Here is a 17,796-nt window from a genome sequence, read left to right on the forward strand (position 1 = left end):
GTGCCCGGGTAAACTGTGCCGCGAGCCCGTTGCTGAAGGACGCCGCTGCACCCGGTGCTCGCCCCTGCTGCAAGCGAGCAGCGTGGAGGCAGGCAGGGCCGTGCCTGCGCTCCTCGGGCAGGTCTGAGCCCTCGGTTTTCTTCCCTGCGTCAGCACCACACCGAGGCGTCCTGCGTCCATCGGGCCTGATGCTGCTGCAGTGCTCAGCCCAAGCCTGCAGGACCCGGCGGGCATCGCTCTGCTTGCACGGCTCTGCAGCTGAAAAAAGAAAAGAGCTGTTCAGCCCCCTGCCCTACAGAAACCCACGAGTGGCCACGTGCAGCGGGCTTGCTCGCTGCCTGCCCTGGTGCCGTACCTGCACTGTCTGCCTGCAGCTTTGCCGGCTGAAGTGGGTCCTGCTCCCAGCTCCGTGGGTGAGCGCCCAGATCAAACAAAACGAACGAGCTGGCCACGAGTCAACCTTTTCGTAGAGAAAAAGCTGTTCCCAGGAGCCACGGGGCGGGGGTCTGACGCGCTGATGGCTTTTGGCAGAGCGTTGAGCGGCTCGGGACGGGAACTCCGCCGTGAAGGGCCAGCTCCAGGGGAAGGGCGTCTGGCTGCAGCCCGAGCAACCACAGCAGGGAGCTGGGGATTTCAGGGCAGCTGGGGGATGCCACCCCAAAAATCGAGGCGTTCAAGCCTGATGAAGCGTCGCTTGCGGGAGCTGAGCCATAAAACAAGAAGCCGCAGAGTCTGCGATGAACGTGGTACGGGCAGGAGCGGCCGAGCTGCTCTGCTGACATTGCTGTTGGGGGCGATTTGTACAGCGACGTTTGGAAGGGCTGAGTTTAGCAGAACAAATGTCGTTCGGCTGGGGGGGAAATAAAGAATCTCCATTTTCAGACTCCGGTTGGCACCTCCTGTGTCCAGCTGGTAACTCAACGCCGCGGTTAGCTTTCCGAAACCCCGGCAGCTCTAACCAATATCAAAAAGTGAACTGGAAAAAAGAGAGAAATAAGGAAAGAAAAAATACACTAACCAGAAATACCTGAAGACACCAGGTAGGCTCTCTGGTGCCTGCAAAGCCTCGTGCCCCAGCAGCTCGCTGGGTGGCCGGGCTGTGCAGGTGCCCAAGGACCGAGCCCCTCCTGCCAGCTCGGGTTTTTTGTTTGCCTTCTTCGCTCGTGTCCGTGGTGCAGCAGCAGCGGGGGCGGCCTCCTGCCTGCAGGGCAATAAGCCAGCACGCCGGGGGCTCAGGGAGACTGCAAGAAAAGGAGAAAATTAAATCAAGAGAAGCAGGAGCCAGAAAGGAACCCGAGTTAAAAAAAATAACAGCAGTCGTGATCAGGCTGTGCTCATCGGCCTTGGTTAATGAGACTAAGGAGAGAGTGGTTTGAAAAAAAAAACAAAGGCAAGGTGAAACAGCAGCACTCAGACCCTGGGTAAGCAATAGGAAACCTTTGGGCTCCTCACTGGGCCTTTGCCCTGTGAAAGGCAAGGTCTGACATCGATTTATGGGTGCTGTCACCTCCCCTGCCCCGTCTCAGCCAGGGGCACGAGTTTGTTCAGGCCCTTTGTGGCTCTGTGGGGTTTCATTCCCCAAGCCCCCTTCTAAAGACCACCAGCCTCCGCTCTGACCCCCCCCCCCCAGAGCTGCTTCGGTGGGTTTAAACTCTTGAGGCACCACAGCTGCCTTTATATTTTTTTCCCCTATTTCAGTCTGTTAAAAATTGCGGGGGAAAAGTCGAATGCAGTGGTTTTGGCCTCGATCTTTCACGTAAGCAAAAAGCTGAGGCTCCTCAGTGCCAGGCTGACAGCTGAATTCATCTGGGGCTTGTCTGCAGCAGGCATTGGTGAGAAGTAGATGGAAAAGATTTTTTTTTTTCTTTTTTAACCTGAAGTCAGTGTGTACAAATTCCTCTGTGGGTGCCTGTTTGCCTTAGGGAGCATCTCCGAACCACTCTGCAGCCATCAGCCTGCCTTTGGTAAGGCGCCACCCGTGATGCCTTCCCCCAGAATTTGTGCAAATCAAGTTTCACCCTTAGCAGATCTCCCCTCCCCTAACACCGGGATTTCAAACTCCTGCCTCATTGCAGACAGAAGTGCTGGGAATTTGTTTCCCGTTAGTATATTTTTAAGTAAAGCCTGATGCTGTTTGGCTTGGCAAGTTCCCTGGGTCTCTAGGATTAGGGGAGCCTGTAAAAAAAAGGTGGCAAGGCCACGAGACCAGGGGCTTGATCCCAGCAGAGCGCAGGGGGATCCGTGCCCTCAGTTATATGGGGCTGGGACTCTCAGCACGGCTTGGAAGAGATGAAAAAAGCCAGGATCGAAGCGGCTTTCTCCAAAACTTAACAGCCAAGTGTTTGGAGGGGCTGCAAGAGGGACAACAGCGATGGGTTTTTGGGTACTACACCTGTGTCCTGCTGCCACCGTGGAGCACGTGGTGGGACCACAGCCCCTCTCGCAGGGCAGCCCGGGGGCTTTTCCCTCTTTTCCTTCCAGGCACTGCTCGGCAGGGTGAATAACCCCAGTAGAGCGCACGTTGCTTCCATTTAAAAACAATTTAATCTAAAGTCTCTGATCCTGCGGCTCCGCGAGAATAAAGGCGAGCCAAGCAAGCCTTACCGGGTGTGAACCTCTGCTTCCGACTTCAAAAAGCCTCGGCAAAAAAATCAATTAAGGGCGCATGAAGAATCTTGAAAGACCAACAGGGACTGACAGCTCGAGCCGTACGAGCTCGTTACCTTCTCAGAGCCGAACTCTTTACGATGGTCCCGCACGCCGTCAGCCGGGGCACGTGGGTGTCGTCACACGTTGCCTGCACAGGAACCCGGCACGGAGAAGAGCTCTCCTGCTTCTGCTGCGTGGCGAGACGTGCTGGGCCCTGTGATTAACGGAGGGTTCTGCTGATGAATGAGTTGGACACGGTGCTTAATTTTGGAGACAGATAGACCAGCGTTAACTGACTTCATCCTGACCGGGGCCGCAGCAAGTCTTTAATTCTACCCTTGATAAATTCTGCCCCCGGCTATCTCGCCTCTCTGTGAGCGATGTTATTTCTGTCCCACTGGAAAAAAAAAAAAAGTTAACTAGTCTGAAGCATCCTTAATCCAAAGCAATCAATTTCAGTGCCTGCCTCCGACGGACAAATGGCATTTGGAGGCGATTCTAACGAGCTGCTCGGATGCACGCACGGCTCAGAGAGGAGAACAATGAGGAACAACTCGCACATTTTTCCCAGTCGCAGCAGAAGGGCGAAGCTCCACGCTCGCTAGCTGGTGAAATACGAGGCTGAATCACGGCGCCGCGTTGCTCTCCCTTCTTCCGTCGTTTCGGGAGATTGGGACCACAGGTAATCAATGGCGTGGCGCATCCTTAGTCACTGAGGTTCGTGCTCGGACCCGGAGGAGCACCAAAGCCTGGGGAGCAGGGTGCTGAGGCACCCGATTTCAGCCCTGCCGCCTGGCGACGCGCTCAACAGTGCTGCTCTCGGCCTGAGCACACTGCAGTCACTTGCTGCCGCTGTCACTATCACCGTCACGGGCCTTTCTTGCCACCAGAGCAGCAGCTTTAACCAAGAGCCAGCTACTTTACCCCAGCGCAGGAATTCCTAGGGGTTGGTGCTTTAGGAAAGCAGCCCTGCTGCTCCGCCCGATGCCTCGTACCTAAAGAGCCAGGAGGACGGAAAGCTGTAGGAGCAGGGCGCCTCAGCCCCAGCAGCAGCTGAGTTTAGGAAGTCCCTGAACGAAAACTGGCTCTAAATCACTGGCCAGTAGCCACTCACAAATTTATCTTCTAAAAACTTTAATAATTGGAGCCCTCTTACACACCTGCCGCCAGCAGGGTGTTCAGCAGCCCGGTCGTGCACCATGCCACATCTCCACAACCCACGCATCCCCCAGCTCCCGTAGCACCAGGAGGGAGGACCAGGAATCCAACGACCAGGAATTCATCACCTCCATAACAAGCAAGCTCCCAGCCTCTTCTCCCCAGCCCCCATTTCCAGTTGTAGATCTCTGTCCAACTCTTCTGCAGCTTTCCCTTCTTCTCCACCAAAATATCGTTACAATGAGAGCTGTACCCAGCTTTTGATCCCAGAGGATCCCACAGATTCCTTCCCTCTTCCATTTTATCCCGCTCCTTCCCTGGTGCAGGCATTACGTGCACCCTTTAGATCACTTTTGAATCCTGAGCTTGTTTGCAGAGAGCCACAGCCAGCAGCTCCGGGATTCTCCCCCACCTTCCCGAAGCAGTCAGTTAAATTAGAGGTTGTCATTGCAGAATTTCATTTACCAATTCAGCCGGTATTAGAGTAAGACTTACTGAATTATCGTACCTAGAATCACGTATGGCACTTAAAAAAAAAAAAAAAGCAGATGCTAAGTATTACTGCACTCTGATGCATCAGTAAGAAAAAAAACAAACATTTTATTAATTTATAAAGCACGGAGATTCGAGGGATGTGCAGAGAGCTAAAAACAGCAGCAGCTGTGAGGATACACTGCTAGACAGCAAAATAAGAAAAAAAGAAGAGTAAACACCCATTTGTGTGCCCCACGTTTGTCCACGTGCTGTGAGGGCGTGCAGACCCATCGGTATTCCAGAAAAATGGAGCTGGTCTCAAGTAAAAACACTCCCGTGTGGCCGGCAGCATTGGCCTGCTCTGAGAGCAGACGGCAGGGCAGACGAGGGAGTTGGAGCAGCTACGGGATTAGGAAGAGATGAAGAAACCGTACTTCAGAGGGGCAGCTCTGCAAAGCAGAACGACAAAAGGTAGAGCTCAATTGCTGCTTGTTTGAGCAGGACGACCAAAGACCGTATTTTACAACCTGGGGAGCAGGTGAGGAAGCGTTGCACCTCCCCCTGGAAGGCCGGGGGAGCCCTGGGTGAAGGCAGCGCAGGAAGAAAGATGCTTTCCCTGAATCTAGCTCGTATCGCGCTGCTTAAGGACCAGCCTTCTTGGAGTAGGACAGGGTGGGAAAAACATAGTCAGCCAAGGTCTTCTGTGTGGCAAAGGAGCTCCCTAAGTTATCATTTTTTGGCAGTTTATTCCTCTCCTACAGAAGGAAGCTCTCCCTGAAGGGCACTATTTCACCCCTGCACATCAGAAGAGCGTCGGAGGAAGCTTCCAGGATCTCCCGGCTTCTTAAGAAAAGCAGGGATCAGCAGTAGTTTGCAGATATATGAAAATATTTCTCAAACAGGGCACAAATTAGACTCCCCGTTTACCTGCCAAGATTCCAGTTCAGTCCTTCTCGTTTCCCTTGTGAGAACAGCTGGCACAAGCAGCTAGCACAGCAGGAAGCACGATTCCTTAAGCTACTTTAAGTGTTAGTGACGCATACGTTCTAATCAAGAGTTGGCATCTTTAACATTCTTTGTATTTATTTTAAGAAAGCATTTTAGTTAATCTAAGCAAGAATATTCAAAAGCTACTGGGAGGAAAATACATTTTTTGTTTCTGTTAAAACTTTGCAGAACAGACACCGAACGCTCTGCCAGCTCGCTCCGCAGCCATCGCTTAGTTACGTGGCCCAGCGACGCGGAGCGAAGAATTAACACGAAAAGCTCCAAGTAAACCTGGTAAAGACAACTCCTGCCTTCCGCGCCAAGGACACGCAACGGAAAGCAGGTTCAGAAACTCCTGTGCGGCTGTGCCAAACGGTTCAAGGCGTCCCAGCCAAGCTCTGACCTACCTACTGGCTGCATAAAAGAACACAAGTACAAAAAGCACGGGGGGGGGGGGGGGGGGGATGTTGCACAAAAATAAAATATTTGTAGTTCTCTTAAAATTACTGTACAAATAAATAAAGTTATCGTCCATTTAAATACAACCGTTTGGGAAAACCGGAAGCCTGCAAGGTTGGCGTCTCGTTCTTTCCTGATCCAGCCACTCCTTGCGAAAGAAATCAGTCGTTCACCGTCTGCGAGGCCCCCAGACCGTGGTGGGACACAGCGCCTACGAAAGAAACGTGATGAAGTTACAAAATAATACGCTTGGCAAGGGCACCGACCATACCACAGGTCCCCATACCCACTGTTTATGGGAAAAGGTGTGCCTTGTTTGGTTCAAGAGGTTTTTTTTCTGAAGGCCTTGCACTGTGAGGAACCCTACCCCGGTTCTGGGCTACTCCTGATTTTAGATTAGGAAACGATACGGAGAGGATATGAAACGGGTCTGTTTTCTGGGCTGGAGCACCCACAAATCGGTGCCTCAGCGTTTCCAACGGCTTGGGAACGGCGCCGTGTGGCACGGAGCGCCGTGCCACTGCACCGGCTCAGAATGCATGTCCCAAGAAGGCACGGCAGGTATTCACGTCACACCCTACCTAACAGGAAAATAAGATAAATTAAGAGGTTTGAGGCAGATCAATGGGGCTTTTCAGGGCAGTCTGTACGCCCCGGCTGTGCCGCCCTTTTTCTGCAAGCCTGTTTCCCATTAAGGGATCGTAATAAAAAAGGAAAATCAGAGGAAAATAGAGAGTACTAGACCTGACGCCGCACCGTTACAACCTTTTTACTTTGTTCTTTCAAACTCCCGTAGGACAAACCACTTCGGGGCTGGCCTGCCAACTAGTGGCACTGCTGCTAGCACAGCGCGCCAGGCCAGCCTCGGGACGGAGCCCCCAGAACCGCCGAGCGCAGCAGGCTGCTGCTCGAGCAGCTGTCGGTGACAAAAGCGACGTCCCTGGCTAAGCAGCGTTGGGTTTGTCCACTGAGATTTCCAGAAACGTTTGATGTAGCACCGCTCGAGAAAGTATTAGACAAACAGGAGAAGACTGCAATTAGTAAAGAGGAAGACGCGCGGCAGCTAACCTGGCCCAAGGGAAAAACTGAAGTGGGTAATTTGGAAACGAAGACACCAGAGCAGAGCTTTATCAAGATGGGCACTGGGAAGAGGCTTGTTTAATTAAATGCTTTCACTAACATCCGATGAGCAATTAGGAGCGCACCAAGGCTGAGGTGTTATGATTACAAGAAAGGATGAAGACAGTCAGGGTCGTTCACCTTCGAACTGACAGGAGACGAGACTGGGTAACAGAAAACAGAAGGTTACGCGTCTGCAAACAAAAGTTTTTACTGTAACCCAGATGTTATTATTTGAAAGGACTCAGGTCAAGAAGGGCCTTAGGATACAAAGTAATTAGAAGAGGAATAAGCGATACAGGTGTGAAAGAGGAGAGGTGATTCTGGAATACATCGGGAGGAAGACTTCCAGGCTAGTTCATAAATATTAGTGCTTTACAAGGACCTAAGAGACTTCATTGCTACGATGCATGCAACAAATTCAACCCCACGATGCCCATGACGGCAGAAAACAGGAGCTGAAAATCCTGGAAACTCCCTTCTGCGAGTCCATGTCTTTGCCGTTAACTGCTCAAAGACATGAAATCCAACAGAACGTCTTGGATTTTATACTGGGCGTTCAAACCTCCATCCGTGTAGGGACTGGAGGTCACCAAAAACTCAGAAGGATTGGGAATTTTGTTTGTTTTTAAGAAAAGTGGGCACGAAAGTGAGTCAGTGTTGTTGCAAGGCTGGATCGAGGCCTTTGTGTTAACGAGCCCAGGGAAGGAGAACATAAAAAACACCTAAACATACCCAGGGTGCACGCCTACAGACACACAGCAACTTCACCCACCTTGGGTTCTATTTCGTTAGCAAATACATCACAAAAGGGACAAACACAGCACAGGGAAGCGCTGGAGGGATGCCAGAAGTCTGCCCCCATTTATGGAAGCAGTTGAGATTTCGGATGAAGGACAGGCAGACCGAGGAGCAACACGGCCAATTCCCTGATCGCACACCATTAAAGAGACAGAGGTTTCTTTGTCAGAGGTAATTCACCCAGATTTCCCACACGTTTAACTTAACGAGGTGGTTCCTTCCCATCTGACTGCACCCTTCTGGCGCTAAGCGTTCAGAACTGCCCCGGGTCACGTTCGATTTTAGAGGGCTTTGGCCAGCAGGTCAGCAGCTAAAAACCCCGTGAACCCACACGGGGACCCAGAGGGGCCTGGCACAGACACTGACCTGAGCGCCCTTGGTCTATGAGAGCGAGCGCTGGCGCTTCTTGCCGTAGGAGATTTGCCTGATGCGGGCTTCCAGCTGGAAGGCGTCCAGCCTTTCCTTGGGGTTGAAAGCCAGCATGTCGTGCAGGAGCTCGCAGAGATCGGCCGGCATGGACTTCTTGTTCTTCAGAGGGATTTGCAGCTTCATGTTGGGGTTCTCCAGCAGCGCCTCGCCCAGAGGAATGAGCTCCTTGCCTTGGCAGATGTAAGTTCCTGAACACAGGGTAGAAGGAGTCGGCTTAAACGAGGGGAAAATCTACGCAAAAGGCTGCCACGCGAAGCAGGGAGAGGCAATCTGGAGGACAAAACATCTGAAAGATCACCGGGAAGATCACTGCTCGGGAGGCCAGGTCAAATACTGAAAGGAACCTCCTCCATCTGGTCCTGGTTCACCCCGACAGCAGGCCTGGAAGCGCTCGAAGGGGGAAGGAAGGGACTGAGCTTGGCTCGGGTGACTCGAAAGAGTTAAAGACAAACCCTATTTGCTCAGCAAGTCAAACAATTTTCAATTAAAATGACAGCGCACGCCATTTGCCGTTCGCCAACTTCTCCTCGGCGAGATTAAGGAAGGGAAATGTAAATTTACTCCCGGCCATCTAAATAATTTCACCGCTTGTTGAAAAATGATTAACCGGCTTCCCAAACAGACAGTGAAAACAGCTCTGCTCGCTCGGGCTGCTCTGCCCCTGCACCAGGCGAAGAATAAACGTTTCAAAGGCAGCGACCTGCCTGCGTGGGGAAAAGGTTGGCCACGCAAACTCCTTATCTCGAGTTGGCGGGCGGCTATTTTAATGAGATCTGTTCATGCTTTGGTCTCAGCTGCAACCGCTTGCTTGCTGTTGTAGGCAGGAACTAAAACGTTTATCAACATTTGGCGTTTTAAAGAGAAATAAATAATACAATTAGAACCGAGCCTACTCAAAAAAAAAATAATTAAAGGGGTAGCGCAAAAGCTTATCCAAGTCCCTGTGTAGAAATCCCTTTTAAGTTTAAAATTTAAACGTTTAGGAGACGGACAGGTGCTCTACGATCTCAGAGCCAGGGTAGATGCCTGCAATTGTTATGCTAATCTGCATGACCGGCATTCTCTGCTCTCGAGATGGATTTTCCCACCGCAATATACTTTTCTGAAATCGTTTAGCACCACGTATTCCAAGCGCGCGTGTGTGGGGGGTGGGTTTGGGGGTTTGGGACAGAGCAGGCCATCGGGCGAGTCATCCCTGGGAGAGTTTGCACCTCGAAACGAGGAAACTCAGCCAGGGCGCAGCGAGGCTGATCTAAACGTCCCTGCCAAGTTTATAGCTTGGCTCCTTAGAGCATCCTTCCAGCGCTGCCGTCCCCTGGACGTGCCAAGTCAAGGGTAGAAGCAAATTCCTAAAACCAGTTCCGGGCAGGGCAGGTTTGGGTTTTGGGAGCATTAGGAGCGCTCCTGAGCGAACGGCAGCCTACAGACACGGAATGCTCCGCGAAGACCAAGCGTCACCAAGCGCTTTCTGTCTTAAAACTCCTTGGTGTCCACCGGGGCCAACCCCACTCTGAGCAGAGCTCCTTGGGGTAAGGAAAGCCCGGCAGCAAAGAAGACAAAAGCAATCTTTCCCATGACCTTTAAACCCCACAAAGTGTTTTTGGGATTAAAAAAAAAAACAACAGCCACACACATTCACTGGCAGAAGAACGACCTTCTGAACATAATAATTTGCAGACATAAGAAGTGTTCCTTCTGCCTTACTGATACGTTTTCAGGCCCTGGAAACCCTACGCGAACAGCAGCCACTTCAGGAGAAATTTGCGCTGGAGAGAAGGGATTTTGCCCTGCGCTTTTGGGGCAAAAAGCACCAGTCCTCACCGAGCAGCTCCTTCTCGGTGTCCCCGTCCCGGAAGGTGATCCGCTCGACCATAGCCCAGAAAATGATGCCGAGGGCAAAGATGTCAGCCTTGGCCGTGTAGTGCCCTTCCCACACTTCGGGAGCCATGTAGAAGTTGGACCCGCAGGCGGAGGAGAAGCGGTGCTGGTTCACGTTCCCCTTCCCCTGACACACCTTGCTGAGGCCAAAATCTGCCACCTGCGAAGAGGAGAAGGAAAATGAGCTCTTCGCAGACACCAAACTCCCAGGGACGTTTACAAGCAGCGGCCCGACAAATTCCAGTCAGAAATCCCCCACAGAACCAAGAGCTGTCGGGTGGCACCCCTCGTGGAGAAGAGCTACCGCGTCCTGTCCTTTAGATGCCCGTCCCTCGCCCCTTGCCTGATGTTTGCTCCCCTCCCTAGGGAGAGGGAACCAAATATCCGATTGCTCTGCGTGCGAAGTTCGTTCCGACCAAATCTGACTGGGCACAAAGGTACCTGGAGCGACAGCTGAGGCAGGAGCGGCTCTTACTGCCCCACGGGGAGCGCACCGAAGCTCTGGCCTTGCCGTTATCGTCCCGTGATGAAGAGGGCATTGATTTAAGCGTCCCTCGATGGCTCTCCGGGTCCGAGCACAAATATCATTATTGATCTGAGCGGCCAAGACGTGAATTATCCACGAGGCACTAAGCTATAAAATTACGCCCGGCTACGGGAACTCTTGGGACCGCGAGTTCAGGAGGAAGCTGGCTCCCAGCTTTGCAGCTGCTTCTCAGGGCAACACAGCTGAATTTCACCCCGGTGCTTCCAGAAACGCAGCTGGCTCACCTTTACCTCGATCGGGCACCACCTCACACGAAGCCTGAGCATTCCCCACCTCCCCTTAAGCTGAGAATCGCGTGCTTGAGGCGGCGATACTGGAAGCATTAGCTGTTGTAACAGGACTGTGTGTTCTTAAGGTTCAAGGGAAGAGAAAACATTGCCTCGTCTTTGGCTGATCTCTCCGATTATCTAGCGCGCAGCAGCTCGACAACCCTGAGCTGCAGCTCTCCGCAGGACGAGCAGGGGACGAAGGACTTGAGAGATACAAGCCATCGTGAGCTCCACTTCCTTCCAAAGCTCTTAAAACCCAGCCCACAGCGGACATCAGATGCTCTCGATGCCCTTATCACGAGCTCCGAGCAGAGCTTATCACAAAACTTACCAAGAGACCGCTCCCAAAGACGGGACTGTGCGAGCGTGCGGACGACAAGCTGGTCTGGGCAGAGCTTTTATCCCCTTACCTTCACTATGGGGCTGCCACGCTTGTGGGAGATCAAAATATTGTCAGCCTTCAGGTCCCTGTGCACGATCTGGTTCCTGTGGAGGAAGGCCACGGCGCTGCTGAGCTGCCGCATGAAGCTGTTGTTGAGCTGGGCGTCGGGGCTGCGCGACAGCAGGTACTCGTTCATGTTGCCGCCGTCGCAGAACTCCATGACGAACCAGAGGAAGCAGGCGGCCTTGGGGTCCATGCACCTCCGGCCCTTCAGGCAGGTCTCGATCAGCAGCAGGTGGCTGTCGGACTTCCTGAGGCGATGGCCGATGGGCTGGAAGGCCCGCCCGTTCTGCAGGACGCACTCCTCCAGCTGGATCACGTTTTCGTGCTGCCGCTGGATGCTTTGCAGGGCCCAGAACTCCTGCAAAGCCAGCTCCACGTTCTCGGGCACGTCGCAGTGCATCCTTTTCACGGCCACTTTGCTTCCGGTCTTATTGAGGACGGCCTCATAAACCACCCCGTAGCTCCCTCGGCCCACTTCTCGAACGATGCTGTACTTGGCTTCCGTCGCCATCTCCCGCTTCGGCCCAGCGAATCAGGGGAAAACACCCGGAGTCATGACAATCCGCAGCAAAACCCTGGAAGAAAAGAGGATAAAAAGCTCAAAACTTCGCAGCTCACCCAGCTGCCAAGTGCGAATACTTCCAGGGACATCATTACGGGATGTAGTTGCACGAGGAGGGCTAGAGCAGGGCTCTGAGAGGAAGCCCATATCCATGGTAACTGGGAGGTGTTATCGGGTACAATCCTGACCGCACAGCGGGGTGCGGCAGCACGGGGAGCGGCATCGATTCGTCCGCGGCAGCCCGAGCTCTGTGGAAAAAGAAAAAGGGCCAGGCGGACACGTTCGCCGAGCGGGGCAGGAAAGGGAGGAGGAGACCTGCTGGGGAGCAGCCGAGCTCGCTTGAGCACAATTGACTTTTAGAGAAGCAAAGCGAGACAGAAACGCCGGTTTGGCACGAGTTCTCGCAGCCCTATTTTCCCCCCGTGTAACCGTACCGATCCACCGAGGGATGGAACATCTCCCTGCGCTTTGCCAGCCGTTTTCCTACCAGCTGTGCTCCGGTCCCAGATCCCAAACCCTTCATGTTTTCACCCTTTTAGCTCCCCTCGTGTCCCAGAGCTCCCTCCCCGTGCACCTGCACAGGTCAAACCCACCCCAGCTCCCTCCGTACCCCTACTCCTTTCCCAAAACTTCTGTTTTCTCACCCAATTCCCCCCACTCCCTCCAGCCCAACCCCTGAGCTTCCCCCAGACCCACCCCCCCAGCCCAGCCACAGCCCCCCCAGCTCCATGGGCACCAGCCCTGCTCCTTCCTCACCCCGGGCCCCTCACCCCCTGCCTCTCCCCTCAGGGCGCTTCCCTACCCCAGGCCCTTCCTCACCCCCCTCAGGCCCTTCCCCTCCCCAGCCCCTACTTCTCCCCTCAGGCCCCTTCCCCTCCTCAGGCCCTCTCAGGCCTTTCCCCACTCCAGGCCCCTTCCCCCCCCTCAGGTCCCCCCAGGCCCTTCCCCCTCCTCAGGCCCCCTCAAGCCCTCCCCCCCCCAGCCCCCTTCCCCTCCCCAGCCCCTGCTTCTCCCCTCAGGCCCCTTCAGGCCTTTCCCCACCCCATGCCCCTTCCCCTCCTCAGGCCCTTCCCCACCTCAGCCTCTGCTTCTCCCTTCAGCCCCCCTCAGGCCCTCCCCCACCTCAGGCCCTTCCCCCTTCAGTCCTTTGCTCTCCTCAGACCCCTTCAAGCCCTCACCCCCCAGTCCCTTTCCCCTCCCCAGCCCCTGCTTCTCCCCTCAGGCCCCCTCACAGCCCCTGCCTCTCTCCTCAGGGCCCTTCCCCACCTCAGGGCTCCCCCAGGTCCTTCCCCCTTCAGCCCTTTGCCCACCTCAGGCCCCCTCAAGCCTTCCCCCCCCAGATTCCTTCCCCTCCCCAGCCCCTGCTTCTCCCCTCAGGCCCCCTCACAGTCCCTGCCTCTCCCCTCAGAGCCCTTCCCCACCTCAGGGCTCCCCCAGGCCCTTCCCCCCCTCAGCCCTTTGCTCACCTCAGGCCCCCTCAAGCCTTCTCCCCCACCCAGACCCCTTCCCCTCCCCAGCCCCTGCTTCTCCCCTCAGGCCCCCTCAGCCCGTTTCTCCCCTCAGGCCCCCTCAGGGTCCTTTCCCCCCTCAGGGCCCTTTTCCCCCTCAGGGCCCTTTTCCCCCTCAGGGCCCTTTTCCCCCTCAGGGCCCTTCCCCTCCCCAGACCCTTCCCCACCTCAGCCCCTGCTTCGCCCCTCAGCCCCCCCTCATCCCCCTTCCCCCCCTCAAGTCCCCTCAGACCCCCTCAGGGCCCTTCAGGGCCCCCCCCCTCAGGGTCCCCCCCGCCCCTCCCCCCCTCACCGCTCCGCTCCAGCCGCTCGCGCCCGGCCCCGCCGCCGTCACAATTCCCGCCGCCGTCCCTTGGCCCCGCCCACCGGCCGCCCCCGGCCAATCAGAAAGGAGAAGGCGCGCCCCCGCCAATCAAGAGCAGGCGACCGCCTGCCCGGCCGCCCGCCGCGACCAATCGGCGAGCGGTTCGCTTTCCACGCCTCAAACTGGCCGGGCGGGGAGATGTGCGCATGCGTGGTGGAGGGGAGGCGGGGAAGAACTACAAATCCCAGCAGGCTCTGCGGCAAGGAACGGGTGCCTGCTAGGGACAAAATTCTTCAAAACGCAAGGGAAGGCGAGGAGGGGGTCCTGGGGCTGAGTTTTGGGGGTACCCAAAGGGACCCGACCCCCTCAGCACCCCAAAAATCAGAAAGCTGAGAAATAAAACATCAAAAAGAGGGGAAAAGGGCGGCGTGCCCACCGCTGAGCATCCTTTGGGGGGCACACCGCTTTTGGGGGACACCGTGATGGAGTCAATTTTGGGGAACCCCCACTGATGGCACCACATTTTGGGGACCCCACTGATGGAGTCGCTTTTTGGGGGGCCCCACTGATGGCACCAATTTTTGGGGGCCCCCACTGATGGAACCAACTTTGGGGGACCCCACTGACGGAGCCAATTTTAGGGACCCCACTGATGGCACCACATTTAGGGCACCCCACTGATGGCACCACATTTTGGGGACCCCCCCTGATGGAGCCACTTTTTGGGGACCCCCCCCAGCACCCCACCGGCCGACCTTCCCCTCAGCCATTCAGCATGAGGGCAGGTTGTGCTGAACCCCATCCCCTATCCCCATCTGCAGCACCTTTTGGTGGTAAAAAAATCACTTTTTGGGTGCGTTTACACATTTCTCATCCTCCCCGGTGTCACAACAAGCAGAGGGAAACACCCGAACCCATGAGAGGTTCAGCGGGCTGTGGGGCTGCGGGGTTTTGGCTTCAAACCCCACAGGACGGGGTGGTCTCGGGAGCGAGCGCCTCCCCCCCGCAAATCCCACAAAACCTCCCTCTAAATAAATTAATTAATTAATTAATGAAGATTTATCCAAACGGGAGCCCGGCAACGGGATCGCCGAGGGCCGGGCCCAACCGGGGCAGTTCGGACCCTATTAAAAGGCGCTGCACATCCCGGTGACTCAGAGCCTTTACGTGCGAAGGCGACGGTGATGTGGCAGTTTTTCTCTTGGAAAGCACGGTGATGTGACAGGATTTGGTTTTTTTTTTTTAGTATTTTGGGGCCAGGCCCCTCGGGAGGGTGCTGGGAGGCGTGGGGGGGAGCGGTGGGTGCTGGGTGGGACCAGAGATTTCGTGGATGCCGAGCGGAGAAATCCCTTATAGTCGGTTTTCTTTCTTGACTGGAAAACCCGTTTCATTTAACTTTAGGGTTTTCCTCCCCGGAGTGAGCCCGGGTGGAGGAATTTGGGGTTGTGCCAGTTGTCCGGATCCGTGCTGGTGTTTTGTGGTCAGAGCTGCCCTCTGCTCTCACGTGGTGTTGTCTGCACCTCGAAATCCTGATCCTGACCCCAAATCCTGGTCCTGACCCTAAATCCCAATCCTGCCCTGAAATCCCAGTCCTGCCCCCAAATCCTGATCCTGCCCCCAAAATCCCAATCATGCTCCGAAATCCCAATCCTGATCCCAAACCCTGATCCTGCCCTGAAACCACGATCCTGTCCTCAAATCCTGATCCTGCCTCAAAATCCCAATCCTGCCCCCAAATATTGATCCTGCCCTGAAACCCCGATCCTGCCCCCAAATCCCAGTTCTGCCCCCAAATCCCGATCCTGCCCCAAAATCCCAATCCTGCCTTCAAATCCTGATCCTCAAATCCTGATCCTGCCCCCAAACATCTTGATCCCACAAAAAATGCCCCCTGATCCTGCCCTCAAATCCCTGAAATCCTGCCCTGAAACCCCAATCGTGACCCCAAATCCCAATCCTGCCCCCAAATCCTGATCCTGCCCTGAAACCCCAATCGTGACCCCAAATCCTGATCCTGCCCCCAAATCCCCATCCTGCCCCCAAAACCCAATCATGCTCCCAAATCCCAATCTTGCCCTGAAACCCTACAGAAGGAGGGATTAATTCCCTCCCCCCCAGGCAAGGCTGCTCGGTCACAGCCAGCCCAGCGAGTGTCTCCACATGGGGACAATATAGGGTTTGGGGATGCAAGGCAAGAAAAAAATCCCCATATAGAGCCTAAAACCCTTTTTTTTTTTTTTCACCCCATAACAGCACAGAGCAGTAGGGACCGGGTATGGTGGATTCGGAGCTGTTTGGTGGATGGAAAATGGGTAGGAAATGAGCGTCCCATGTTCATCGGGGACTGTGGGGTGCCCAGACTTTCCTTGGGGATGATTTGTTTTGTGGGACGGAGCTCGGGGTCGGGGGACGAACGGGGAGATGCCTTTGACACCCCTGACCCCAGTATTTGGGTGCTGGCCCCAGTGGTGGAGCAGAAACCCTGCAATTTGGGGCTGTTTGGGTGGGTTTTGGACCCCAAAAGCATGTCCGTGTGTATTTATGGACGTGGCCTCCCCAAAATTTCCCCTACAAAACTCCCCCTGCCCTGAAGCGCTGGTAGGGATTTGCCTAAATCTAGGAGCTTTTCCCCCAAAAAAGTCAGCGCTGCGGGGCGGTTTGGGGGATGGGTAAACGGGGGCGATTTTATTTTGAATAAAGCAGGAATTTGGGGCGAGGTGGCACAAATCCTGACCCCTGTGCCTTGTGGGATTAGGGCAGAGCCCGGGGGGATTGGGGTGGGTGCAGTGGGAAGGGTCGTGGTGGTGACACAGCGAGGTTTTGGGGTAAAATCCCCTCGGATGGTAAATGGAAGGGTGTTTAGGGGAAAGGCATCGCTCCTTTTTGTTCTTTGCAGGGGGTTGAGACCCCAAAAGCAGCGCTGGGGGAGGGATGGGGGCTGCACGTCAATGCGCAAGCAGGGCAGGTTTTGGGGTGTTGGGGGGTGGTGGTGGGGTTTCTGACCCCTGCCTCGGTCAGGAAGGTTTGGGGAGGTGGGATGGGACCTCCAGGGGGGTCCCCAACTGGGGCGACCCCAAAGCACCTGCCTGGAAGGGGGCTGTGCCCCCGTCCCCATCACAGCCCCCCTTTTGCAGCAGGATTGAGATTTTGGGGCAGCGTCGGGATTTTCGGGGTAGGATCAGGATTTTGGGGCAGGGTCAGGATTTTGGGGCAGGATTGGGATTTGAGGGCAGGATTGGGATTTGGGGGCAGGATCGGGATTTGGGGGCAGGATCAGGATTTGGGGGCAGGGTCAGGATTTGGGGGCAGGGTCAGGATTTGGGGGCAGGGTCAGGATTTGGGGGCAGGGTTAGGATTTGGGGACAGGATTGGCTTTTGGGGTCAGGATCACGGTTTTGGGGCAGGATCAGGATTTGGGGACATGGTCAGGATTTGGGGGCAGGATCAGGATTTGGGGACAGGATTGGCTTTTGGGGTCAGGATCACGGTTTTGGGGCAGGATCAGGATTTGGGGGCAGGATGGGATTTGGGGCACAGGATCAGGATTTTGGAGCGATCGCTCCTCATGTGGCCCCCGCTGTGGTTAAGGGTTTTTGACAGCAGGGGGGCAACGGGGGGGATGTACGGGGTCAGGATCCAGCCCTCAGGGCCGTGCAAGTCCCGGTCGGGCGGGAGGGGGAATGGTGCCGGTCCCCATGGGGTTTGGAGAGCCTTCGTTGTGCTCATCCTCACCCTGGTGGGTGTATTTTGGACCCCCCCCTCGTCCCCAAAATGTCCCTGTCGGGGGTAAGTCAGCAGCAGGGGAGCGTGGTCACCGCTGGCACTGATCAGCACCAGCTCGGGGGCAATGAAGCCCCCAAATCCCGGTCCTGACCCCAAACCCCAATCCTGCCCCTTGAGATCCTGTTCCTGCCCCCTAATCACGATCCTGACCCCAAATACCATTCAACTCTGATCTTACCCCCAAATCCCGATCCTGCCCTGAAACCCTGATCCTGTCCCCAAATCCTGATCCTGTCCCCAAAACCTGGTCCTGCCCCCAAATCCCGGTCCTGCCCCCAAATCCCGATCCTGCCCTGAAACCCCGATCCTGACCCCAAAACCCGATCCTGACCCCAAAACCCAATCCCGACCCCAAATCCCAATCTCAAATCCCAGTCTCTCAAACCCTCCCCACACCCCCCTCGCGCCGGACCCCATTTGCTTC

At 55.3% G+C, this 17,796-nt stretch overlaps 2 protein-coding genes across 4 annotated transcripts in view; one reads left to right on the top strand and one right to left on the bottom strand.

Annotated features, from left to right (window-relative positions):
* The window catches only part of ELP3 (elongator acetyltransferase complex subunit 3), a 94,128-nt gene extending 88,535 nt beyond the window's left edge, over window positions 1-5,593 (top strand). Inside the window, exon 15 of the mRNA XM_066995134.1 lies at window positions 5,458-5,593. Coding sequence (XP_066851235.1) covers window positions 5,458-5,504 — 47 coding nt within the window. The 3' untranslated portion in view covers window positions 5,505-5,593. The remainder of the gene's footprint in view (window positions 1-5,457) is intronic.
* A 206-nt stretch (window positions 5,594-5,799) lies between these two features.
* On the bottom strand, window positions 5,800-13,682 carry LOC106038164 (serine/threonine-protein kinase PDIK1L-like). Of its 3 annotated transcripts, none has more exons than XM_066995135.1 (5): window positions 13,578-13,682; window positions 11,181-11,790; window positions 9,898-10,114; window positions 8,014-8,264; window positions 5,800-5,938 (listed from the first exon to the last, which is right to left on the bottom strand). In XM_066995135.1, exons 2-4 carry the CDS (start codon window positions 11,724-11,726, stop codon window positions 8,029-8,031), a joined length of 999 nt encoding a protein of 332 aa, XP_066851236.1. In that variant the 5' UTR covers window positions 11,727-11,790; window positions 13,578-13,682; the 3' UTR covers window positions 5,800-5,938; window positions 8,014-8,028. The 3 variants fall into 3 exon arrangements, with proteins under 3 accessions (XP_066851236.1, XP_013039918.1, XP_047935303.1); XM_013184464.3 differs by lacking the exon at window positions 13,578-13,682 and adding an exon at window positions 12,212-12,390; XM_048079346.2 differs by lacking the exon at window positions 13,578-13,682 and adding an exon at window positions 11,873-12,156.
* Between the last annotated feature and the right edge of the window lie 4,114 nt (window positions 13,683-17,796).

This window comes from Anser cygnoides, chromosome 3 (assembly GCF_040182565.1).
Source record: "Anser cygnoides isolate HZ-2024a breed goose chromosome 3, Taihu_goose_T2T_genome, whole genome shotgun sequence".
In the NCBI taxonomy this organism is placed as follows: Eukaryota; Metazoa; Chordata; class Aves; order Anseriformes; family Anatidae; genus Anser; species Anser cygnoides.